The 23232-nt window shown below is 36.9% G+C and overlaps 2 protein-coding genes across 7 annotated transcripts in view; one reads left to right on the top strand and one right to left on the bottom strand.

The window, feature by feature from the left end:
• LOC107551944 (tyrosine-protein phosphatase non-receptor type 4-like) overlaps nucleotides 1–19631 on the bottom strand; it is a 49808-nt gene extending 30177 nt beyond the window's left edge. For all 4 annotated transcript variants that reach the window (XM_016233733.1, XM_016233734.1, XM_016233735.1 and 1 more), the window contains exons 1-2: nucleotides 19264–19631; nucleotides 6878–7032 (exon numbers count right to left, since the gene is read on the bottom strand). In XM_016233733.1, coding sequence (XP_016089219.1) covers nucleotides 6878–7015 — 138 coding nt within the window. In that variant the 5' untranslated portion in view covers nucleotides 7016–7032; nucleotides 19264–19631. The remainder of the gene's footprint in view (nucleotides 1–6877; nucleotides 7033–19263) is intronic.
• A 992-nt stretch (nucleotides 19632–20623) lies between these two features.
• Nucleotides 20624–23232, top strand: part of LOC107551943 (ras-related protein M-Ras-like) — a 9998-nt gene continuing 7389 nt past the window's right edge. Inside the window, exon 1 of one of the 3 annotated variants that reach the window (XM_016233731.1) lies at nucleotides 20624–20805. In XM_016233731.1, the coding sequence (XP_016089217.1) occupies nucleotides 20799–20805 (7 nt within the window). In that variant the 5' untranslated portion in view covers nucleotides 20624–20798. Of the gene's footprint in view, nucleotides 20806–21351; nucleotides 21455–23232 lie in introns of those variants that run through there. The other 2 variants (XM_016233729.1, XM_016233732.1) reach the window with 2 other exon arrangements.

Here is a 23232-nt window from a genome sequence, read left to right as displayed (position 1 = left end):
TCAGTGGCAAATTCTTTAAATATGAAAACGTACTTACAGTCTGTGAGTCAGGACAGCCGGCATTGTAGTCTACTCTCCCAGGATCAGGAAACATCCTCCATAAAAAAAAGGTTGAACTGTTCTGGAACAGTGTTGTAAATACAACTTAACCACTGATTTCTAGTCGTGTCCTCTTTTGGAAGGCCAAACAAAGTAGTTTCGCTTTCACAACGAAACACACAGCGGGCTAGAGTGAGCAGAGGCCAGCGGCTAGAGTGAGCGAAGGCCGGCTTGAGTGAGCGGCCGGAGGGCTTGCGGCAACCACATGTGACGACCCCGGGCTGGACTCCACTTCGTCCACGGTGAAAGCAGATCCGGCGATCCACAGCGCGAAGTTGATGCATTTCCTCAGCGACCAGCACGGATCAGCTCCAGGCATGACGAAGCCGATATCGTCCTCTTTTGGAAGGCCAAACAAAGTAGTTTTGCTTTCACAAGGAAACACACAGCGCCTTCACGACATGGCGGCGGCGGCAACAATACTACAGCGAGAATAAAAGTTACACCTTCTTTCTTTGCATGAACATTTGGGCGGCGTTATGCAAATCTTCCCACATTGTGACGTAAACATGTGGGGGCGTGTTGGAACAAGCCGTTTTAGGTAGGCGTGGCTGACTCTTAACTTTTATAAAGAATATCTCTTTGGATTTGAGACTTTAGTCTTTGCAACTTTACAGATCTTCTTTATGCACCAAGAGCTTGTAACACTTCAAAGAGAAAGGAAAAATTTAAATCGCATCATATGACCCCTTTAAGAAAGACGCTACAATGCAGCAATCTAGTCTAATATTTACAAATTTCCGGTTTCTTCTCTGCATTCCAGACGTAGCATGCACCTCTTCAAACACACAGTTGAGACATATTTATGAAGGCCCCTCCGTAACATCAACAACATCAACTTCTGTAACACAAATAACAGCCTTCCTGTTTTTTTTTTGTTTTTTTTTACACCTCGCCCCCTCCTGATTATTTACCTCTAATCCTCCATCTCTCCTCCATTACACCTTGTGCTTCAGTTCCATGTGCGTCCTATACTCATCAAAGGCCCGCTGTGCTGCCAGACTATCTAGGTCACCGAGAGGTCTGGCACAAAAATGTATGAGACCAGAGAGGAGTTCGTAAATTTTATCAATGGGGCCGTTACGTGAGGACTGGCTTTCCTGGAAATGTTGGTTACAAATCAGAGAGCAGCATGACAGACAACTAAGTAAGAACGTCTTGATTCATTTAACAGATCAGCAGCTGTTTAAAGTCATGTGATGTTTATAGGTTTATTGCTTGCTCCATTTCAATACAGAAATACTTCCTGACACACAGGAAATCCTTGGGCAATGTAACTGATGGGAAAGGTAATAACCACCAAGGAAAACCTGAGCAACCTTTAATTCAATGTTGGCATGAGCCCTTATTTCAAGTCAGGACATAACAGTTCTCCATAAAGACCATTTTACACAACACTGTGCACAACACTGAGGACAAGGATGAGCAAACACATGGGTTTTGCAATCAGACCAGCAAATGAAAGAGCTGGGGATTTGTGCTTTTGCTTGTCGCGTGTGTGGGGTGTGTCATGGCAGCTTTATATTGCAGATGCAAGTATGTACATGAATCTCTGGAACCCTGAGGGCCACTTTTCATTTGGCCGGAATGTCAAGCATGCATCCCTTCTATAAGCAGAATATACACCACCATCCTCTAGCTGGAACATGAACACTATGTAGAATATGCCGACTACTATGCATGGAAAAACATCACAAAGATGGCAATTTTCAAACAAACATAAATTATATTAATAAGACTTTAACCCTTAAAGACCTAGAATATCTTTGGTGCACCTGACATGCCGGTACTTTTCTTTGTTCATCAGTAGTAATAATAGTATATTTTTATTTAATGCCATGTCAGCATAGGATATTTTTCATGGCAAAACAATTAAAACAATACAAGTATAACAAATACAATAAAACCCAGCAAACAAACAAACTCAATTTATATTACACAAGATTTTTTACATTCAAATATGATAAAAATTTTACAACTTTTACTAAAAACTAAATAACTCTTTAAGTGAGTTCACGTCATAAAAGTTTTCTACATGCATTAAAAGCGGGACAGTCCAATAAAATATGTTTGGCAGAAAGGGGAATCTTGAAGAACATGCATTGAGTAGGGCCTTCAACTTTAAGCAAAAATGCATGAGTCAGTCTTGTATGACCTATGTGACATCTGGTAAATACCACTTGATCAGCAGTCAGCATCAAGCGCCATATATCATTATAAATAGGACAACACAGGACAACAAGCGCCATATATCATTATAAATAGGACAACTTGAAGTTTCAATCTAGCTGATTTAAAGTCCCAATTTTCCTTTTGTTTTCTCTAAGAATGAATGAATTTGACAGAATAAAATAAAATAAGAATTTTTTTTCTTTAGAAAGTTGTATTTGGGTGTTATACACTTTCAAATAAAATTTTCTATATATAACATTCCCCAAGCAAGTTATAGCCATTTATTACAATATTATTAAAGGCACTTTTCAATGAAAAACAGGTATATTTTGTTTACTGACAATATAGATGTATTCATAAATGTTTAGGGAGTAAAGCAAATGGAAAGTGTTAAATTAGGGCTGGGCGGTATCTCGAGTTTGTACGATATATCGATATATTCTTTATAGTAAGTAAAGTAAGTACATTTTATTTATAGAGCACATTTAAATTCAGCTTACACTGACAAAGTGCTGTACAAAACAATCATAAAATACAGTAAAGTATAAAATAATATACAATACAAATTAAAATCCAAGATAACCATACTAATCCATAAATTAAAAATCAGGAAAGGCCATAGAATAAATATGCATTTTAAGTCTAGACTTAAAAACCGAAATAGATAGAGCACTCTTAATGTCAGGTGGCAACTGATTCCATAACCGTGGAGCAGCTACCGCAAAGGCTCTGTCACCTTTAAACTTAAGTCATGACCGTGGGACATATAAAAGAGCTTTATTAGCAGATCTGAGGGACTTTGGAGTAGAAATAAATGAGATAAGATCAGAAATGTATGATGGGGCTTTTCCATTAAGTGCTTTAAAAACAATCAACAAAATTTTGAATTGAATTCTAACGGAGACAGGAAGCCAGTGGAGTGACACTAAAACTGGAGTTGATATGATCATGTTTTTTTGCACCAGTTAAAAATCTGAGCGCAAAGTTGATGTATTTCCTCAGCGACCAGCACGGATCAGCTCCAGGCATGACGAAGCGGATATCGTATTCTTTTGGAAGGCCAAACAAGGTAGTTTCGCTTTCACAAGGAAACACACAGCGCCTTCACGACATGGCGGCAGCAACAATACTACAGCGAGAATAAAAGTTACACCTTCTTTCTTTGAGTGAACATTTGGGCGGCGTTATGCAAATCTTCCCACATAGTGACATAGATATGTGGGGGCATGTTAGAACGAGGCGTTTTAGGTAGGTGTGGCTGACTCTTAACTTTTATAAAGAATATCTCTTTTGATTTGAGACTTTAGTCTTTGCAACTTTACAGATCTTCTTTATGCACCAAGAGCTTGTAACACTCCAAAGAGAAAGGAAAAATTTAAATCGCATCATATGACCCCTTTAAATACAGATTTTTTAAAATACAAATACAAAAGTGAAAATACTGAGATGTATACCGTATATCGCAAATCGGCCAAAAAATACAAAGATATGAATTTTTGCCCATATCGCCCAGCCCTATATTACATAATAACAAAACACGGTAAAAAAAGAGTGACCTTTTTTTCAGAGAAATATATTTTCAATCCGAGTATGAACAACAAACAAAAGAAAAGGGGGAAAAAAAACTTTACACACTATATAAGAATTATTTACATAATATAACAACCAAATGGATCGATCCACTGGCAGTACTCTGCGTTGGAATCGATTCTACCGTAACAACGCCTAGCGACGCGAAAACAAATTTCAGTGCTTTATCTGATATGCACCGCGGTTTCATCCTTGTTTTTGGTTTGTTTTGTCAAAGTGCTCTGTCAGAGAGTGCTCTCATGCAAATGTGTCATTTTGTGCTCGTTAGGGCTGTCACGATTATGAAATTTGGCTGACGATTAATTGTCTAAAAATAGTCACGGTTATTATGATTAATTGTCTGTTTTAGGGCTTTGGCGATTATGCTAATTATCATGATTAATTGTCTGTTTTTTAATGCTTTCATTATATAATTGTGATTTATTTAAGGGTTCAGTAAATAATTATGATGTTTTCTTTTAATCTTTTTTGAGTTACTATTTTGCAGTGTAAGATTACATAGAGTATTCCAAATTCTAAGAATCGGCCAATAACGATGCAACACCAGCGCTACATTTTTTTCTACACCAATACAGAATATCAATACTGTGTTTGTGGAACTAATGGCCACTCTTTTTTAAACCCTTTGTTAAACACAATCCACTAAATACTCACTTCCTCATTACAGAGAAAAACTTAAAAATTAAACTAGCTGACTGTATAATTTAGCAGCAAAAACAATATCTTGAAAAAAATCTTTGGTGCACAATATACAATTTAAACATGTTTATTCTGTTAACTATTTGTATTCTTACAAAATGCATTCATAAAAATAAGATAGAAATCAAGAGGGAAAATAAAAGCTTCTAATAATTAGGGATGCACGATATATCGGCCACCGGCTCTCAAAAAGTATATAACAATTTGGATATAGATTTATCGGCCAACATATCGGTTATCGGCTTTCAAATATAAAGAATAATCGGTTATCGGTATCGGCCAAAATTTTCATATCGGTGCATCCCTACTAATAATCTTTCTGTGTGCAAAACTTTGATAATGTGAAACACTTCAAACGGAGCTGCACAAAGCTCTTATGCACATCTAGGGTGCAGAATGATGTGCTTGAAGCAACATGGAGTCGCAGCGCTTATGCACATCTAGGGTGCAGAATGATGAGCTTGAAGCAACATGGAGTCGCAGCGCTTATACACATCTAGGGTGCAGAATGATGTGCTTGAAGCGACATAAGTCACAGCCGCTGCACTCCACATGGTACAAACAAAGAGAAGAGAAATGAGAGAGCAATGAACTCCAGCAAGATGTCATTTTATGCGAATCCCCAGACCTTTATCTACACATCAGGTATTATAATGGGAATATTGGAGAGAGAGTTTTACCGTGCTGACTGTCATAACTGAACGTGACGTGCTGTTTGAATGCTGAGCGGAGAATGACTGACAGCTGCAGCAGAAGGAAGATGAGTTTCTGTAAACTTAAATTTAACAATGTAAATACAATTCTGTCCCTCACATTAAGATATGGAATGGCTTCAGATGATATAGGCTATACAGTGCATGAAAAGCCTCCTGGTGCTCTTGTTTCTTTTGGTGTATGACTCCTTCTTGTGCTGTATAAAAAGCACAATAATCGCGATTAGATGGTTATTTAATTATCGCGACAGGCCTAGTGCTTGTTTTCATACACGCATGACACACTTTACTTTCACTTTAGGTTTATTCCAATTTCCAAAGAAACATGCTAATTGGTGGTTCAAAAGACATAAACCTATGTTTACTGGTTGAATAGATAACAGTTTGAACCAATCTGGGCACGGGGGTAGGACTAAACTTCAACAATCGTTCCTGTTTGGCTCAGGGGAACAAAATGCATTGGTTTCTTTTGATGAATCAATGCTGATCTAAATGTGATGACGTAATCACGTTCACTATGGAGCCTCTGAATGTCCAAATGAGACAAATGTGATACCTCCGAAAAGCAGTGAATCTCCTTTTTACGAGACTTTTAAAGTATTCTGATTAGCGGTTCAAAAGTTATTAAACATCTTTGAGGGTTAACAATCAATATATAAGGCTTGCCAGATCAGTAGCCTAATTCATATACAATCAACAATGAAATATGGCAATTCTAGTTATTTAAACTGTTCAAAAGTTAGGGTTAGCCAGATTTTTATGCTCACCAAGACTGCATTTATTTGATCAAAAATACAGAAAAAAAGCAGTAATACTGGAAAATATTATTACGCATTATTTTATGTTCTAATATGCAGGTTGGTGTTGAAGGAACATTTCTTCTTATTGTTGTGCTGCTTAATATTTTTGTGGAATCCATAATACATTTGTTAAGATTCTTTGATGAATAATAATTCAAACAATAAAAAATGTATTAAAATAAAAACAGCATTTGTTTTGTAGAAATGTTTTTTTCTGTCAATTTTGATCAATTTAATGCATCCTTGCTGAATATTAATTTCTCAACAAAATACTGACACCAAACATTTGACTGGCAAGTATAAGTGATATTAGAATTATTACTGGTGTTTGCTAATGACAGAAGGTAGAGTAGTGTTTGCTAAAGCAAGCATCACTATTATTATTGCTCATACATAGATTTAGGGATTTTAACAAAACCCCACATTTACTAAACATCGTAACTGGTCTTGCACCATATTACAGACATGAATCATACCTCAAATTACCTCAAAGCTTGTTGATCAGAGCAGGGATAAGCTATAACTTTTACAAATAATCAGACTCATCTGAGGGACACAACCGACTAACACTGAAAGAGGGACCCAAGCCATAACAAAAGAACAAAATATCACAGAGACTTGGACGTGCATAGGCTCCACCCAGAACACCCGATTAGTACACATTCAGACGTAATCTATCAACTACTCAGAACACACCATCAACCATATAGCAACATGCTATAAAAACATACAGGTCAGAACACTTTAGAAACAGATTAGCAACACAAATTGAATTATTCGCATTACTTTTAAAGGAGTACTTACATTGACTTTAAAAGGCTGGACAGTGTTGTCCAAAAGAAAAACGTTGCAGACCACCTCGGTACGCTGCCTGTCGCGTGCCAGCTCCGTCGCCCGGACATTGTAGGATCTGCCTGCAGGCAACCGGAAGCGTGCGGTCATTACGGTCCAACCAGAGTCTGTAACACAAAAATATCTACTTAAGCTTCTGTGATTCCAGAATAATATAACAGGTCAGGTCAGGTCAGTAACTTGTTTAAAACGTGCATAATTATTATTAGAAATATTTAATTGCCGCAGAGCCCATTTTGATAGTACTGGTTGAACTAGATCACAGCGTTTCAAGTCTGATTCAGACGCTAACTTATGTGCACACATGACAAACTGATATTTTTATGTACAACCTACTTTGTGCCTAAATATATCTATTTCCTTAGGGGTCTACCGTCTTACACAGCTTTTCTTCAGCAAACGAGGCACATGAAGAATGGACTCAGAGAAGAGCTGCTTGCACACAGAAATACACTTGAATTACCAAATTAACCTTTAAAAGATTCAATTATCAATCTATATGTTTTTCCACATTTCTCATGTTGTCTTATCTTAGAAGATCTGTTGTGCTTTATTCAGATGAACAGAGCATTCGAGCAGTCTGTGTGTAAAATCAACCATGTGGAAGCACTTTTTAAAAGCAGCATTCTGACAGGTGCACAGGTCACAACCATCAGAGACTCCTGAACTCCTCTCATGTTCATTCATAGATCTACAGTCATGCAAAGGTCAAAGTGAAATATCTCTGACCTTTAAGGTACCTCACAGGGATTTCTGGGCATTCAAGCTTCAAGGTATTTTGTGGACAAAAAAATAGGAAACACTATACTAACGCATATGTGTGATATAAGCATAGTAAAATAAAATAAAAATAAATCAAATAAAAACTCATTGCCTAGTTTCGAAGAGCATTTTACATTCACAATGTTATACAAGCAAGACAGATCATGTAAAATTAATGCTTATGAACTAACAACAGATGACCTGTCATCATTGTGTGAAAATATTAGACAGTCTAGAACTGTGTGAGGAGGCTTACGTTTCAGCATAACAGACCATCAAGTATGAGTGCACCTTGCATGAGTCTTGCATGCAAAAAAAATGCCTGAAGTCACCTTTCTGATGAGAAGGTACCTCACCTGCCAGCTGCCTTTGCATTTAAAACACATACAGAAAGACACTGCCCTTTGCAGACATGAAGTAATATTAAATTCTGTTGTTCACACGTTTATTAATGATTTAAGAATCCCTGGGTTCACTGGTATTTGAACGAATTAGTTGTGCACTGCTGGAAGTCAATAATAAAGAAACAGGAGAGTATAAAATACAAAAGGGCAAACTACGAAAGATAGACACAGTTTACAAACGCAGGACAGATGCTATGTTCAATGTTCTTGTTGTGTCATAATGCTGAACCAGTGGCTGAGGGACTCAAAATGGTGTAAACAAAGAGGCAAATGGCATCTTTAATGGTTTACTACAGTCTATTTCAAAAACATCAGCTTTAATGCATTCAAAGCACACAAACTGAGCGCAAAGGTCAGCAAGCATCTACAAAGCGCAGGTGTCCTCAGTGTAGCTCGATCCTCCTACGCAAGCTAACCTTTCTATGTCCATTCCCTCGGGGGACTTCACCTAACCACATGAGCGTGCTTGAATAGGCTTCCACTACATTCTACATAACTCACAGCTCACGGAACAAGCATTTCACTCACAAATTACAGCATATCAATGTGAAAACCTTTATATGCTGTAAACCTCATTTGGTTGCACCAGTGCAAGTTTCTGACATGCAAGCATCCTATTGAGTAGGGCTGCACAATTAATCGTTCAAAGTCCACTTATGTTATTCTGCACGCTTAAGATATTTTTTTTCTTTCTACATGTTATCTTAAGGGTTTTTCCATTGTTTTAGTATAACATTATAATGCCATTCATATTTTTTCTTTTTTTTATAATTTAAAGAAGAAACCAATCCGATGTATATTTGACATTTGAGGCTTAATACTATAGAAACGCACTAATTTTCATTTAGAATGTTTTCAGCTTGTTTATTTTCATATAAAAATAGGGCATGTAGTTGCATCAAACAATGGTATAAACATCATTCAACGTAAATTGTATGAAGCGGAATGTCACGGAATTTGTCAAAGTTTGGATGAATTAATCAAAAGTAGGTCAGTACACTTAAATGGAGTCACGATATGGACTAGTACCCTGAACTCCTCTCATGTTCATTCATAGATCTACAGTCATGCAAAGGTCAAAGTGAAATATCTCTGACCTTTAAGGTACCTCACAGGGATTTCTGGGCATTCAAGCTTCAAGGTATTTTGTGGACAAAAAAATAGGAAACACTATACTAACGCATATGTGTGATATAAGCATAGTAAAATAAAATAAAAATAAATCAAATAAAAACTCATTGCCTAGTTTCGAAGAGCATTTTACATTCACAATGTTATACAAGCAAGACAGATCATGTAAAATTAATGCTTATGAACTAACAACAGATGACCTGTCATCATTGTGTGAAAATATTAGACAGTCTAGAACTGTGTGAGGAGGCTTACGTTTCAGCATAACAGACCATCAAGTATGAGTGCACCTTGCATGAGTCTTGCATGCAAAAAAAATGCCTGAAGTCACCTTTCTGATGAGAAGGTACCTCACCTGCCAGCTGCCTTTGCATTTAAAACACATACAGAAAGACACTGCCCTTTGCAGACATGAAGTAATATTAAATTCTGTTGTTCACACGTTTATTAATGATTTAAGAATCCCTGGGTTCACTGGTATTTGAACGAATTAGTTGTGCACTGCTGGAAGTCAATAATAAAGAAACAGGAGAGTATAAAATACAAAAGGGCAAACTACGAAAGATAGACACAGTTTACAAACGCAGGACAGATGCTATGTTCAATGTTCTTGTTGTGTCATAATGCTGAACCAGTGGCTGAGGGACTCAAAATGGTGTAAACAAAGAGGCAAATGGCATCTTTAATGGTTTACTACAGTCTATTTCAAAAACATCAGCTTTAATGCATTCAAAGCACACAAACTGAGCGCAAAGGTCAGCAAGCATCTACAAAGCGCAGGTGTCCTCAGTGTAGCTCGATCCTCCTACGCAAGCTAACCTTTCTATGTCCATTCCCTCGGGGGACTTCACCTAACCACATGAGCGTGCTTGAATAGGCTTCCACTACATTCTACATAACTCACAGCTCACGGAACAAGCATTTCACTCACAAATTACAGCATATCAATGTGAAAACCTTTATATGCTGTAAACCTCATTTGGTTGCACCAGTGCAAGTTTCTGACATGCAAGCATCCTATTGAGTAGGGCTGCACAATTAATCGTTCAAAGTCCACTTATGTTATTCTGCACGCTTAAGATATTTTTTTTCTTTCTACATGTTATCTTAAGGGTTTTTCCATTGTTTTAGTATAACATTATAATGCCATTCATATTTTTTCTTTTTTTTATAATTTAAAGAAGAAACCAATCCGATGTATATTTGACATTTGAGGCTTAATACTATAGAAACGCACTAATTTTCATTTAGAATGTTTTCAGCTTGTTTATTTTCATATAAAAATAGGGCATGTAGTTGCATCAAACAATGGTATAAACATCATTCAACGTAAATTGTATGATACTATAGAAACGCACTAATTTTCATTTAGAATGTTTTCAGCTTGTTTATTTTCATATAAAAATAGGACATGTAGTTGCATCAAACAATGGTATAAACATCATTCAACGTAAATTGTATGATGCGGAATGTCACGGAATTTGTCAAAGTTTGGATGAATTAATCAAAAGTAGGTCAGTACACTTAAATGGAGTCACGATATGGACTAGTACCTGTAAATATTAAGCCACAAAAATACTATTTAAATATTAACATTTTAACACCAATTATTATATTGTATTAATTTTGACATTCATTTTCATTTTTACACAAGACATACTGTATATATCAGTTCAAAATATAGGTTATTGGTCTAATTGATCTGTAATAATCGGTATCGGCCCTGAAAAACACATATCGGTCGACCCCTAGTAAATACATGTAGATATTTTCTAAATATATGCTGTATGTGTGTGTCTTTATATATGCATAATAAACAGTATACACACATTATGTAAACAAAAACTTTTATTTTGGATGTGATTAATCGCGATTAATCGTTTGACAGCACTAATTAAGATATATTCATATCATGTTATAATAACTATTATTAACTTTAAATAATTCTCTAATATCAAACATACTGAGCAAGAATGTTCACATGTTATAAAAGTGCCATACATCCACATTACTTACAAATCTTCTGGAAATCAACCTACGAATGGTTTATTTATAGTAGTCTCTGCACATTAAACTGAGAAAGAACAAGTATTTTAACACAAAAAAATTACATTTCTCATTTAAAAACCAATTTTATTGGAGATGATAATTGTGGGTATGAAACACAGAAAATGCAAATTATCAAAACCAAGTGAAACTACTGTCACATTCACATCTATTAGCAGCTCACACCAGAACATTTTTGTGTGCGTTTTCGGGTATAAAATAGCCAGATGTGGCAAAAGGCTACACTCCCATAACAACGCGCTGAAACACGGCAACTAAACCCAAAGAATTCACAACGTTTTATTATAATAATGTTCTCATTAGAATGTTATATACACGACATTCCCAATCATAGTTATTAATGTTGTGCACTGCTGTTTGAGTTTATCACTGGTAAACTGAAGCGCTCTTTTAACTTAACCAAACGCATTCTATATGAGGTAAATCAGATATACATCAAATAAACACAATATTACAACGTACAATTGCACAAAAGGCTGCAAACGAACAACGCGCATCTGAAGTGCCTCTGAAGGAAATAATGCATTATTTATCGGCTTTAAGATATCGGCCAAATTTTCTTATCGGGCCGATACCGATAACAGAAAAAATGAGCATTTATCGGCCGATACTGATATGGTGGCCGATATATCGTGCATCCCTACTAGCTATGTTTCCATCCAAAGATGCGAATTTAACTTGTGCAAAACTGGAATATCGCATAAAACATTTGCGAATAAAGTATCGTTTCTATCCAACGAGTCAAAGAGAACAAAATTGACACTTCCTGATAAACTGGCACAAAATATCTCTAAGAAAGCTAGGAGAAGCCACTGAATATGATAATTTTCATCTGTAATAAATTACTTGCGCTTCAGAGAGAGCAGACGTAACACAATAAATGTGGTCATTGCTTTTAGAGGTGGATGCCTGCTGTTTGGGAATGCAGTCATGTAAGTTAGTAATTATACAGAAATACTTTGATGACAGACTTTCCTCAGGCATTTCAGAATGACCAAAACAACATATAGATGCTGTGAACGAGATCGCTCCACTGTTTAGTCAATTTATCCCATCTCATAGCGCAAAGTCACATTACTTTTTCTATGTGAATGGTGGAATTTATTCGGTAAATGTGTTTCCATCGTAGTTTAGCAGGTTTAACTGCTAAGAGCTTGTCTGCTCTAATCACGCTGTGAGTTTCTGGACACATGGACCCTGCATGTTCCCGCTCGTGCATCCGGCCTCTCCGCCGAGATACAACCACTCACCAGGAACACAAAGCTACTTGAATAAAAGGACGAATACCACTGCAATCAATATCCTGTAAACAAATCTACCTCACTTCATTAGAGAGAAGAATGCCTCCCCTGGGCTGGAGACAGTAGAAGAGGCTCCAGCTCTTTAGTAATGGAGACTACAGCTGTAAAGGCCGCTAGCTCAAGTGAAATGTTCTTTATTCATTTTACATCCCGAGACGATGGACGCCTAGATCGATAGACGCTGTGTGCACTACACGGTCAACTTGAGCCCTTTGCAGGGATCTATTGCATGTTGGAAATCCCCTCATCACAGCTCCTTCCATTCATCTTGCTTAAGCTACAGATGACTCAGGAGACTGACATGTTACTCTGACCATTAGCCTGCAGCATCTCTACAGATGAAATTGTGACTCATCAAAGAGGCACAAACTGGATTAGTTCATCATAATAATGTCATTGCAAAAACCATGTTAAATAGAGCAAGAAGTCATCAGAGGCTATGGCAAAATCACTTTAACGTACAGTTTTGAGTGATTGTTTTAGAAGACAGTGTTAACATAAATACGACAACAGGTGTAAAATACATAACTAGAAAAACCTGAAGGAAATAAGTGTTTAGAAGGCAGCAAAAGAATAGTGATAAATGTATATGCCCAGCTTAAACTTTTAACATTAGTTAGCATAAACTAACAATGAAATATAGCATTTATTAATCTTAATTTCAAAATCTTCTAATACATTATAAAAATTAAATGTTGCATTTGTTAATTTTATTGGTAACATTTTACAATAAGGTTATTTTTTGACATTATTAATAACTTAATTAGTTAACATGAACTGACACAATGATAAATAATTTATAAATCTTAGTTAATGTTACGTTTGAAATGTACTAATACATTTCAAAGTTATAATACTAAGCTTAACTTTAAATTCCATAATTATATTTCTAGAATAAAGCTTAAAGGATTTATTGCAACTTAAATTAATTATTGAAGAACAGTAAAAAATTATAATTACCTAGCCCTATTATCAATGTTAAAAACATTGTACTGCTTAATATATTTTTGTGAAAATTGTGCTACATATTTTTTCAAAATTCTTTGATAGGTTAAAATATAATTTTTTGTAACATTATAAATGACTTTACTGTCACTTTTGTTTAATTTAATGCATCCTTGCTGAATAAAAAACGTACCTACCTTAAATCTTTAAATGGTAGAGTAAGTGTCAAAATAAAAGATTTTATTCCCTGTCCACAGAGTGATATAAATCGCCAAGTAAAAAGGAAGCGCATGATAGCTATTCCCATAATCTTGGAGCGCTTACCACAAAAATGTGACACTCTCATTTCCTCAGGGCCGAGCGCGTGTTTGGTGACAACAGAAGGAAGCGACACTGAGCTTTATAATTAAGAAAAAAATCTAACATGTAGATTTGAAAGAATATTAGGAAATCTGAAATGGAAATTGGAACCAAAAAAAATCTGATAATTAAATGTACGCTTGTAAAACACCTTTGAGTCTGCGACAGATGGACTGTACACACAGCTGTGGTTTGCTTCCTTCATATCTGCTGAAACGCATGGGATGTATGGCTGGTGATCCGTTCTGCAGTGCCACATGAGCAGACACCGCAACAATGCTGACAGAACAGCCTCCATGCATGATACCGAGGCCAGTCATCCATCTCTTACCTTCTCAGACAGAAAGTTGTTATTAAAAAGAACAAGCAGAGGAAACCTGTCAAAACGAGCCCCTTTTTCCTGCATGCTCATCTCTTAAAGGAGTCATCGGATGCCCATTTTCCACAAGTTGATATGATTCTTTAGAGTCTTAATGAAAAGTCTGTTTTACCCTGTCAAAAACAGCTGCGTCTACAGCAAGCTGTTTTATTGCATGTCGCTATAAATGCAAATGAGCTCCGCTCACCCCGCGATAGGTTAAAATATCATTTTTTGTAACATTATAAATGTATAAATGCCTTTACTGTCACTTTTGTTTAATTTAATGCATCCTTGCTGAATAAAAAACGTACCTACCTTAAATCTTTAAATGGTAGAGTAAGTGTCAAAATAAAAGATTTTATTCCCTGTCCACAGAGTGATATAAATCGCCAAGTAAAAAGGAAGCGCATGATAGCTATTCCCATAATCTTGGAGCGCTTACCACAAAAATGTGACACTCTCATTTCCTCAGGGCCGAGCGCGTGTTTGGTGACAACAGAAGGAAGCGACACTGAGCTTTATAATTAAGAAAAAAATCTAACATGTAGATTTGAAAGAATATTAGGAAATCTGAAATGGAAATTGGAACCAAAAAAAATCCTCTCTCACAAAAACAACAACACTGATAATTAAATGTACGCTTGTAAAACACCTTTGAGTCTGCGACAGATGGACTGTACACACAGCTGTGGTTTGCTTCCTTCATATCTGCTGAAACGCATGGGATGTATGGCTGGTGATCCGTTCTGCAGTGCCACATGAGCAGACACCGCAACAATGCTGACAGAACAGCCTCCATGCATGATACCGAGGCCAGTCATCCATCTCTTACCTTCTCAGACAGAAAGTTGTTATTAAAAAGAACAAGCAGAGGAAACCTGTCAAAACGAGCCCCTTTTTCCTGCATGCTCATCTCTTAAAGGAGTCATCGGATGCCCATTTTCCACAAGTTGATATGATTCTTTAGAGTCTTAATGAAAAGTCTGTTTTACCCTGTCAAAAACAGCTGCGTCTACAGCAAGCTGTTTTATTGCATGTCGCTATAAATGCAAATGAGCTCCGCTCACCCCGCCTCTCTCTTCTGAGACACTCTCTGAGAGACGGTCAACTTTAGCCACATTCATTGTGAAACTTGCTAGCTAGCACGTTATTAGGAAAGACGATTTGCAAAGATTCATTAAAAAAAACCTTACACTCACTTCTTCTGGAGGTGAAGCTGGATCACGAATGATTCGTGTGAAGATAGACGCATTTGGGTAGATCAGGGGCACATTCCCTTCAGAAACAAATGTAATCCACTGCGTCTTCAGCGGCTCAGATGTCGGGAGTAAATGACGACTGCTATGTTCATTATTACATCCAACAACAGAACACCTCAATCGCTTAGGAGACATTCTTGTCTGCATCTGCTCCGGCAGTGAAACAATGGTGGACTGATGACACCTCACTCAGGGCGGGTCTAAGGTTAAACGCTAGTGTCAATCAAACAATCGTGTGACATCACACAGACAGCCATCTGAGATCGGCTCGATTTGAGAAAGGTGAAATGATTTAACGAGATAAAAAAAACACTTGGTGGACCTTTATCATTATAGGGTGGTTGTGTACACACACTGGCAACACACATCTCAGTTCAAACAACTTGTAAAAGTGCATGTCGCATCCGATGACCCCTTTTAATGACTCAGATCTGAGATGGCTGAATATGGTTGAATATATTTGACCTGGTATTAGAAGGTGCAGGTCCTAGATGAACTAATCACAATTCCTAAATATCCAGTTAAACATTATGGGTGTTCCTGCAATAACAAATGCTGTTATATTAAAATACGTAGCTTCAATCACTTTTACCCAGAGCCGATCCTAGACTTCTGGGGGCCCTACGCAAAACTGTGTCAGCGGGGGGGGGACGAGTTATTAATGAATGAAACGCCTTTGTACGTGTTCACTCCCTCTCAAATCGCTCTCACGGAAAGCGCTTGAGAAACGCTGCGGCTCAGTATGCTTTCAACTCTTTTTTTTTTGTTTTTTTTTGTCTCGAGTAACACTATGAGACACTATGACATTCACGTTACATGATTTGACTGATTTTTACGTAGAAAGGGCGACAGCGCACCACATTAAAAGAAATGATGTAAGCGGTTTTCATAACCGCTGGCCAAATTCAAAAACGAATCTAAAATTAAATCATCTTTGAGAGCAAGGGGGACCCCTGGTGTTTCGGGGGCCCTACGCAACTTGCGTACTTTCCGTATAAGGAGGATCGGCTCCACTAGTGTACATGGAGGTGCTCTAAACACTGGTATGTTCAAAGCTCTCAATAATCTCTCTTAAGATTTGTAAAGTAACTTAGTATACCAAACCAGATAATCATTTCAGCAAGGAGATTATTAGCTAAATCGGAAACAACAACGCTTCAAATGTTATGAAGAGGGTAAGACACTGAAATTCTCAGTTGGTAGTTAAAAGAAGCCTGTTATCTCACAGCACAGCTGATTGGCCTTGTGTCATCTTGGAAAGTACACTAACGTTTCAAAGTTTGTGGTCAGTATGATTTTTTTGTTGTTGTTGTTGTTAAAGAAACTAATACTTTTATTCAGCAAGGATGCATTAAATGGATCAAAAGCCACAGTAAAGACTTTCACTTTTACAAATAAATGCTATTTATCAAAGAATCATGAAAAAAATAAACCATGATTTTTACAAAAGTATTAAGCACTATTTTCAACATTGATAAGAAATGTTTCTTGAGCATCAAATCAGCAAATTAGATTGATTTCTAAAGGATCATGTGACACTGAAGATTGGAATTGGAACACAGGAATAGATTATTTATTTTAAATTGTAATAATACTTCACAATATAACTGTTTTACCATTTTTTTATTAAAATAAACATAGCCTTGGTGACTGGTGAGTATAAGAGACTTCTTTCAACAGCATCATAAAACATCTTTTCAACTTATGAATGGTCCATCCACACACACTGGATGTAAGTTTTAGATTTACAATAAAATCAAATTGTTCAAAATACCAAATTGTAAAAGCAAAAACACTTTTTCTTCAGTTCTACAGCTTGTATAAAGAGGTTTTACAGCGATTAAGCGACCATCATTTGTTATCAATGAGAACTGGCGAGACGTGGCCACTACCAGTGAACTGAGCAATTCTGTCATTTCAAGCCAAACAGTTCATTGATAAACATTCATGCTTGAAAATACATTTTAATTATATAGGCTAACTTTAAATGAACTAATGCCACACAGGCTACTCCCAGGTGGAAGTCAGCAATTATTACAATAGAAAAACTGTGGAAACGACCCTACAGCTGAAAACTAAATGATATCTCAGTCTGACAGAGTACATGGTAATAAGATCCCATGAAAGATCCATAATTAGGTTATTAACTTGGCCATGAGTTGTACTCAGGAGGTCAAAAATAACACTGCAATGTGCTCGGTCAGGCAATGTGGTTTTCCATACTGAGATGGGCAGGTGCTGCCAGTTCCAACTGTCGGAACACCTGCCTCCTGTTACCCCCTCTTCAAAGCCCCCCAATTCAGCTCTACATGGCCTCGGCTCAGGTGCACAGAAATGCCGGACAGGGCCCTTGCTGCTGCCCTTGCGCCCCTAACAGCTGACACCCTGAAATCATCCAAACTGCTCCTGCATAAAATCAACTCAGCCCACAGGGACTGGACTGCTAACTCAGATCTCCAAGATCCTGAATTGCTGAAAATCAAACAATGACAGAGACCTCAGAAAAATAATAGATTTAAAAAGAGTTCATCCAGCAGACCTTTACCATTCACACATATGTCTACTATCCTTTTCACATGGGGTCAGTGTGATGTTTTTTTTTTTTATTCAGCAAGGATGCATTAAATTGATCAAAAGCGACAGTAAATGTTTACAATGTTACAAAATAATTATATTTCAAATAAATTCTGTTCTTTTGAACTTTCAAAGAGTCCTGGGAAAAATAACAATTACCATGGTTTGTACAAAATTATTAAGCAGCACACCTGGTTTTAACATTGGTGATGATAAGAAATGTCTCTTGAGCACCAAATCAGCATATTACAATGATTTCTGAAGGATCATATGCCTGAAGACTGGAGGACTAAATGGTTAACGAAAATGTAGCTCTTATCAGAGAAGTAAATCACATTAAAGAAATTAAAGAATATTATATTATATATTATACGACTTTATTTTAAAGTATATTTCATATATGAATGTTACAATAATACTACTCAACATTTACTGTATTTTTGATCAAATAAATGCAGCCTTGGTGAGAATAAGAGTAAAAACTAATTCATATTGAAAATATTAGAGACCCCAAACTCTTGTGTGTGTGTGTAAAATGTAAAATTCTATTCTATAAAGAGATACATACACACACACACATAAATCCATCCACCCATGTACCCATGCCAGCATAGAGGAGGAATTCTGAACAACTGGTTTTCAGCTGTCAATACGACGTCGCAATGATTAAGTCACATGTCTTGTCAACACCATGATAAACCCTGTCAAAAACCATTACGTCACTGCCAATACAACACATAAAATAAGTCTGATAAAAATAGACAAAATACATTTTAAAAGAAAAAGAGACTGACCACACAAACACGTCGTTTTCACCAATGACCGGGATCATCAGTGCTTGGCTATTAATAAGGTAAAGCTAAATTAAGATAATCCTCTCAAATGGAATAAATAATCATGTAAATCTCTAGTGAAATACACCACAAGCTCCAACAAAATCCAATCTGCTACTGCTTCAGCTAAAGAAAAAGCTGCTTCAACATCTGAATCTTCTGGTACAACATTTACAAATAAAACGCGAAAGAAGTATTCCTTGTATGTAGTTATTTTCTTGTCTAAAACATACCAATATACTATAGAAAACAACTTGAAATGTGTTGATAGTGTATCCAGGAAAGCAGGCAGCATTTTTGTACAAAACCCCCAGCAACAGCAGTGACATGCCGACTCTTACCGTCATAAACTGCTCCAAGGGTGTCCAGTTTTATAAGTAAATATGATTTTGTAAGAGACCCAAGGCAGGGAGCAGAGAGCCCGCTCAGAGCAGCAGCGGCAGCCTCATACTGACCCACTCCAGCCCAGCGCACACATTCAACTCAACGGGGCCTCCGGTTCCTATAATCCACACAAACTCGATCCTGTGAAGCCAGTCAGCGAGGACACTTTACAATCCACTCAACGGGACCACTAGGGCGGTGGAAGGGATCTCGCAGCAGAATAAAAACGCATTTCCCACTCTGGAAGTCGGCTCATCGGGATCGGTCACTTCTCAAGCTGTCTCCGTTCACGTTGCTGTTACATCGTAGGACCCGTAGAAGCAGCAGCTGTGCTGAGTGTTACATTGTAACATGGCGCGACATCTCTCCGCAGCGCCACCAGCGGCTGGGGGTGGAGTCACAACCTGGGGAGCAGGGACATTTACTGACAGACAGACAGACACAGATTGATAGACAAGCAGACGGATAGATAGATAGATAGATAGATAGATAGATAGATAGATAGATAGATAGATAGATAGATAGATAGATAGATAGATAGATAGATATTCATTACTGCTATTAGGATCAACATGGTTTGATATCTGATATAAGTGGGCCACAACTGATTACTCTGATACAACCTACCAACTGTTAAAGCAATGAAGGCATTTCCGTTGTTCATCCAGATTTATATGGACAATGGTGACATCTTGTGGCATAATTGTGCTGATGCTCCTAATGACTTGCTTTTCACTAAAAAGTTTCGATTACTTAGAAGTACATCTTTAAAATGTACTATGCATTTGAGTTTTAATTATTAATTTGCATTTACTGTATGTCGTTGACTATCTTAAAATGCTATGTTATGTTTAGGCCCTGTACTGTGCAATAAAACATATGTTAGTAGCTAGGAATTCTTGAAATAAGTATTATATCTAAAACGTAATAGTGAACAGAATATTAATCTTACAGTATGACAAATGTTTAAAGACTAAACTGCATGGGGTAAAAAAAACTTAGTTGGAAGTTAGCTATTAGCTGGAGAAATCCATCTTCTAAACACCGTAGAGTAATACACTTAGCTGCCGCTTTAAAAGTGAGGATGAGGCTTCATACAGAGGAACAGTCCATTGGCGCTTGTGGGGAAGAGTCTTCCGTTTATGTGACAATGTACGGGTTTTCAAGAAGACGGTGTTTTAGGAGAAGTTCTGGGAATATATTCACGGTTGTTTGTTTCAGATGTGCAATGCTGCTAGTTAAATAAAAAAAAAATGAATGCAAAAAAGTTGGCAAAAGAAACGCATCCACCCCGTCGAAACCATTCTATTTATAGCATCAGCAGTTGCGATGTGAAGATTGTTACATTGTAATTTCATAAGGGCGGAGGAAATGCCTTAATTTCTCATTTACGCTGAAGGGCAGCTGTTTTGCTAAGAGCCTGTTGATTATTCTGATATACAGGGATGTCGAGGAGTCGGGGTTTTTGCACACTTGGTAACTCAACCAACCCATGACTGGTAAGTTTCCTGCCAGAGTCTGATAATGGTTTTTGACGATCATTGTCATTGATCAGTAGCTACTCAGAATCACACTCATGTATGTCATTTCAGACATAAACCGTTCACGAATGTCAGTTTATAGCCCTCAGATTCAGGTCGGCGTTGTTTACACTCACCATAAGCGTTTATTAAATAAGAGAACTCCGCACTGAGTGACAGATCTAACGGAGACGTCAGCACGCCGCGTTAGAGGTGACGTCATCGCCGATAGGGAACTTCTGAGTAACAGAGTATTTATAACGCTTTAGCGCTGGGTGGAAGTCATATAATGATACCTTTAGAAAATAAATTATAGGCTACAATTTGTAATAACATCGGAGAAGGTAAATGGTCGGCTGGCCATATCGGGAGCACCACCGGGAGAATTTTTTATATTATTATTATTATTGTTATTATTATTATTTTATATGTATTCCTTCTCAATGTACCAAAGTGATCATTTCCGATTTTTGCATTCGATAATAAATCATAAATTGGTTAGTTTTGACTGCGTGTCCCGCGCTTCCGAACAGAACCGATGCGCGAGACTCGATGCGCGAGAGAAAGCGGCCAGAAGAAGCAGGGAGATGTAGCAACACCACCGACCTGTTCAGGGCTTCAAGTGCAGGTCCGTTTAATCTGTAAATACGCTAGATAGTTGTGTCTTTATTAACCTAGTTGAGTAATAAACTGCTAGTATCTGTTAGGCCAGTATCAGTAGCACCAGGGTGCGAACTACGGGGGAGCTCGGTTCCTTTAATAAGACATGGGCTCCCCTGAAAACGTGATTTGTGAATTTTTTTTTGGTCTCAAAAAATATTGACAATGTGTTATTTTGACGTGCAATTTCAGTTTTGTGTAATGTGATCATCGTGGATTATTATGTGTAAAATTGCAAAAATATAATTCATTCATATGCATGACTGCGATTTAAACCTAATTCACTTCAATAAAGATAACTATACATGCTATTCTTGTCAAGAGCATCAAGGTGTGGGGGTGCTGCGGTGCAAATTCCACTCATGTTTAGTACATGTTAACTCAAAGTTTCGTAGAAAAGATATAAACGCTGGACTCTGGTCGATTCTGTGGTAAGGTAAGGCATGTTATTCGCAATTATGTGTTGTGTCTGGGTTGTTATGTCTGCGTGACTCTCGATGTCTTAGGCCTAATTGAACGGAGGAATTATGGTATTAATTATAGTGCTTGCATAAAGCAAGTAGTGCATACACTTGTAGCTGTTATGTATTTCATTGTAATTCATTGTAAGCCTCTTTTTGAGGCACGCGCAAGCGCACGAACTCCCAATCCCCCCATATATAAAAAAAAAAGCCAAGTGGGCTCCCCCAAAGTCCACGGTATAGTTCCAACACTGAGTAGCACCCTATTATTATCATCATTCAGAATACTGTGCTAAAGGACATCAAAATCGATTGTAAAGTTTCATTAAGAAATGAGCAGAGACAGACAGTCACATGGATTTATTGTACAGGGAGGGAGGGAGCTAGAGACAGCAACACAAAAATAATATGAGTCACAGCCTAATAATTCAATAGTGTGTTCAGTATTAGAATTTTTCAACAAATATATTGTACTAATTTTGACATTTAGGCACTTTAGAAAATGTTTTAATACACAGTCAAAAGGTTTTCAACCCAAGGAGTATTAAACTGCTAGTAGGCTATCTGTTAGGCTATCAGTAGCACCCTATTATTATCATCATTCAGAATACTGTGCTAAAGGACATCAAAATCGATTGTAAAGTTTCATTAAGAAATGAGCAGAGACAGACAGTCACATGGATTTATTGTACAGGGAGGGAGGGAGCTAGAGACAGCAACACAAAAATAATATGAGTCACAGCCTAATAATTCAATAGTGTGTTCAGTATTAGAATTTTTCAACAAATATATTGTACTAATTTTGACATTTAGGCACTTTAGAAAATGTTTTAATACACAGTCAAAAGGTTTTCATCATTAAGATTTTTAATGTTTTTTGAAGAAGTCTCTTCTGCTCACCAAGCCTGCATTTATTTGATCCAAAATACAGCAAAAACAGTAACATTGTGAAATAGCTTTATATTTGAAATAGCTGATTTCTATTTGAATATATTTTAAAATTTAATTTATTCCTGTGATTTCAAAGCTGCATTTTAAGCATCATTACTCCAGTCACATGATCCTTCAGAAATCATTCTAATATGCTGATTTGCTGCTCAAAAACATTTTTTATTATTATTATTATGTTGAAAACAGAATTTTTTCAGGTTTTTTTGATGAACAGAAAGTTCAGAAGAACAGCATTGATCAGAAATAGAAGTCTTTTGTAACATTATAAATGTCTTTATCAACACTTTTGATCAATTTAAAGCATCCTTGCTAAATAAAAGTTATAATTTCTATA

This window comes from Sinocyclocheilus grahami, unplaced genomic scaffold, assembly GCF_001515645.1.
Source record: "Sinocyclocheilus grahami isolate Dianchi unplaced genomic scaffold, SAMN03320097.WGS_v1.1 scaffold438.1, whole genome shotgun sequence".
In the NCBI taxonomy this organism is placed as follows: Eukaryota; Metazoa; Chordata; class Actinopteri; order Cypriniformes; family Cyprinidae; genus Sinocyclocheilus; species Sinocyclocheilus grahami.
Note: the sequence above shows the minus strand (reverse complement) of the source record. Positions and strands in the feature narration are given on the sequence as shown.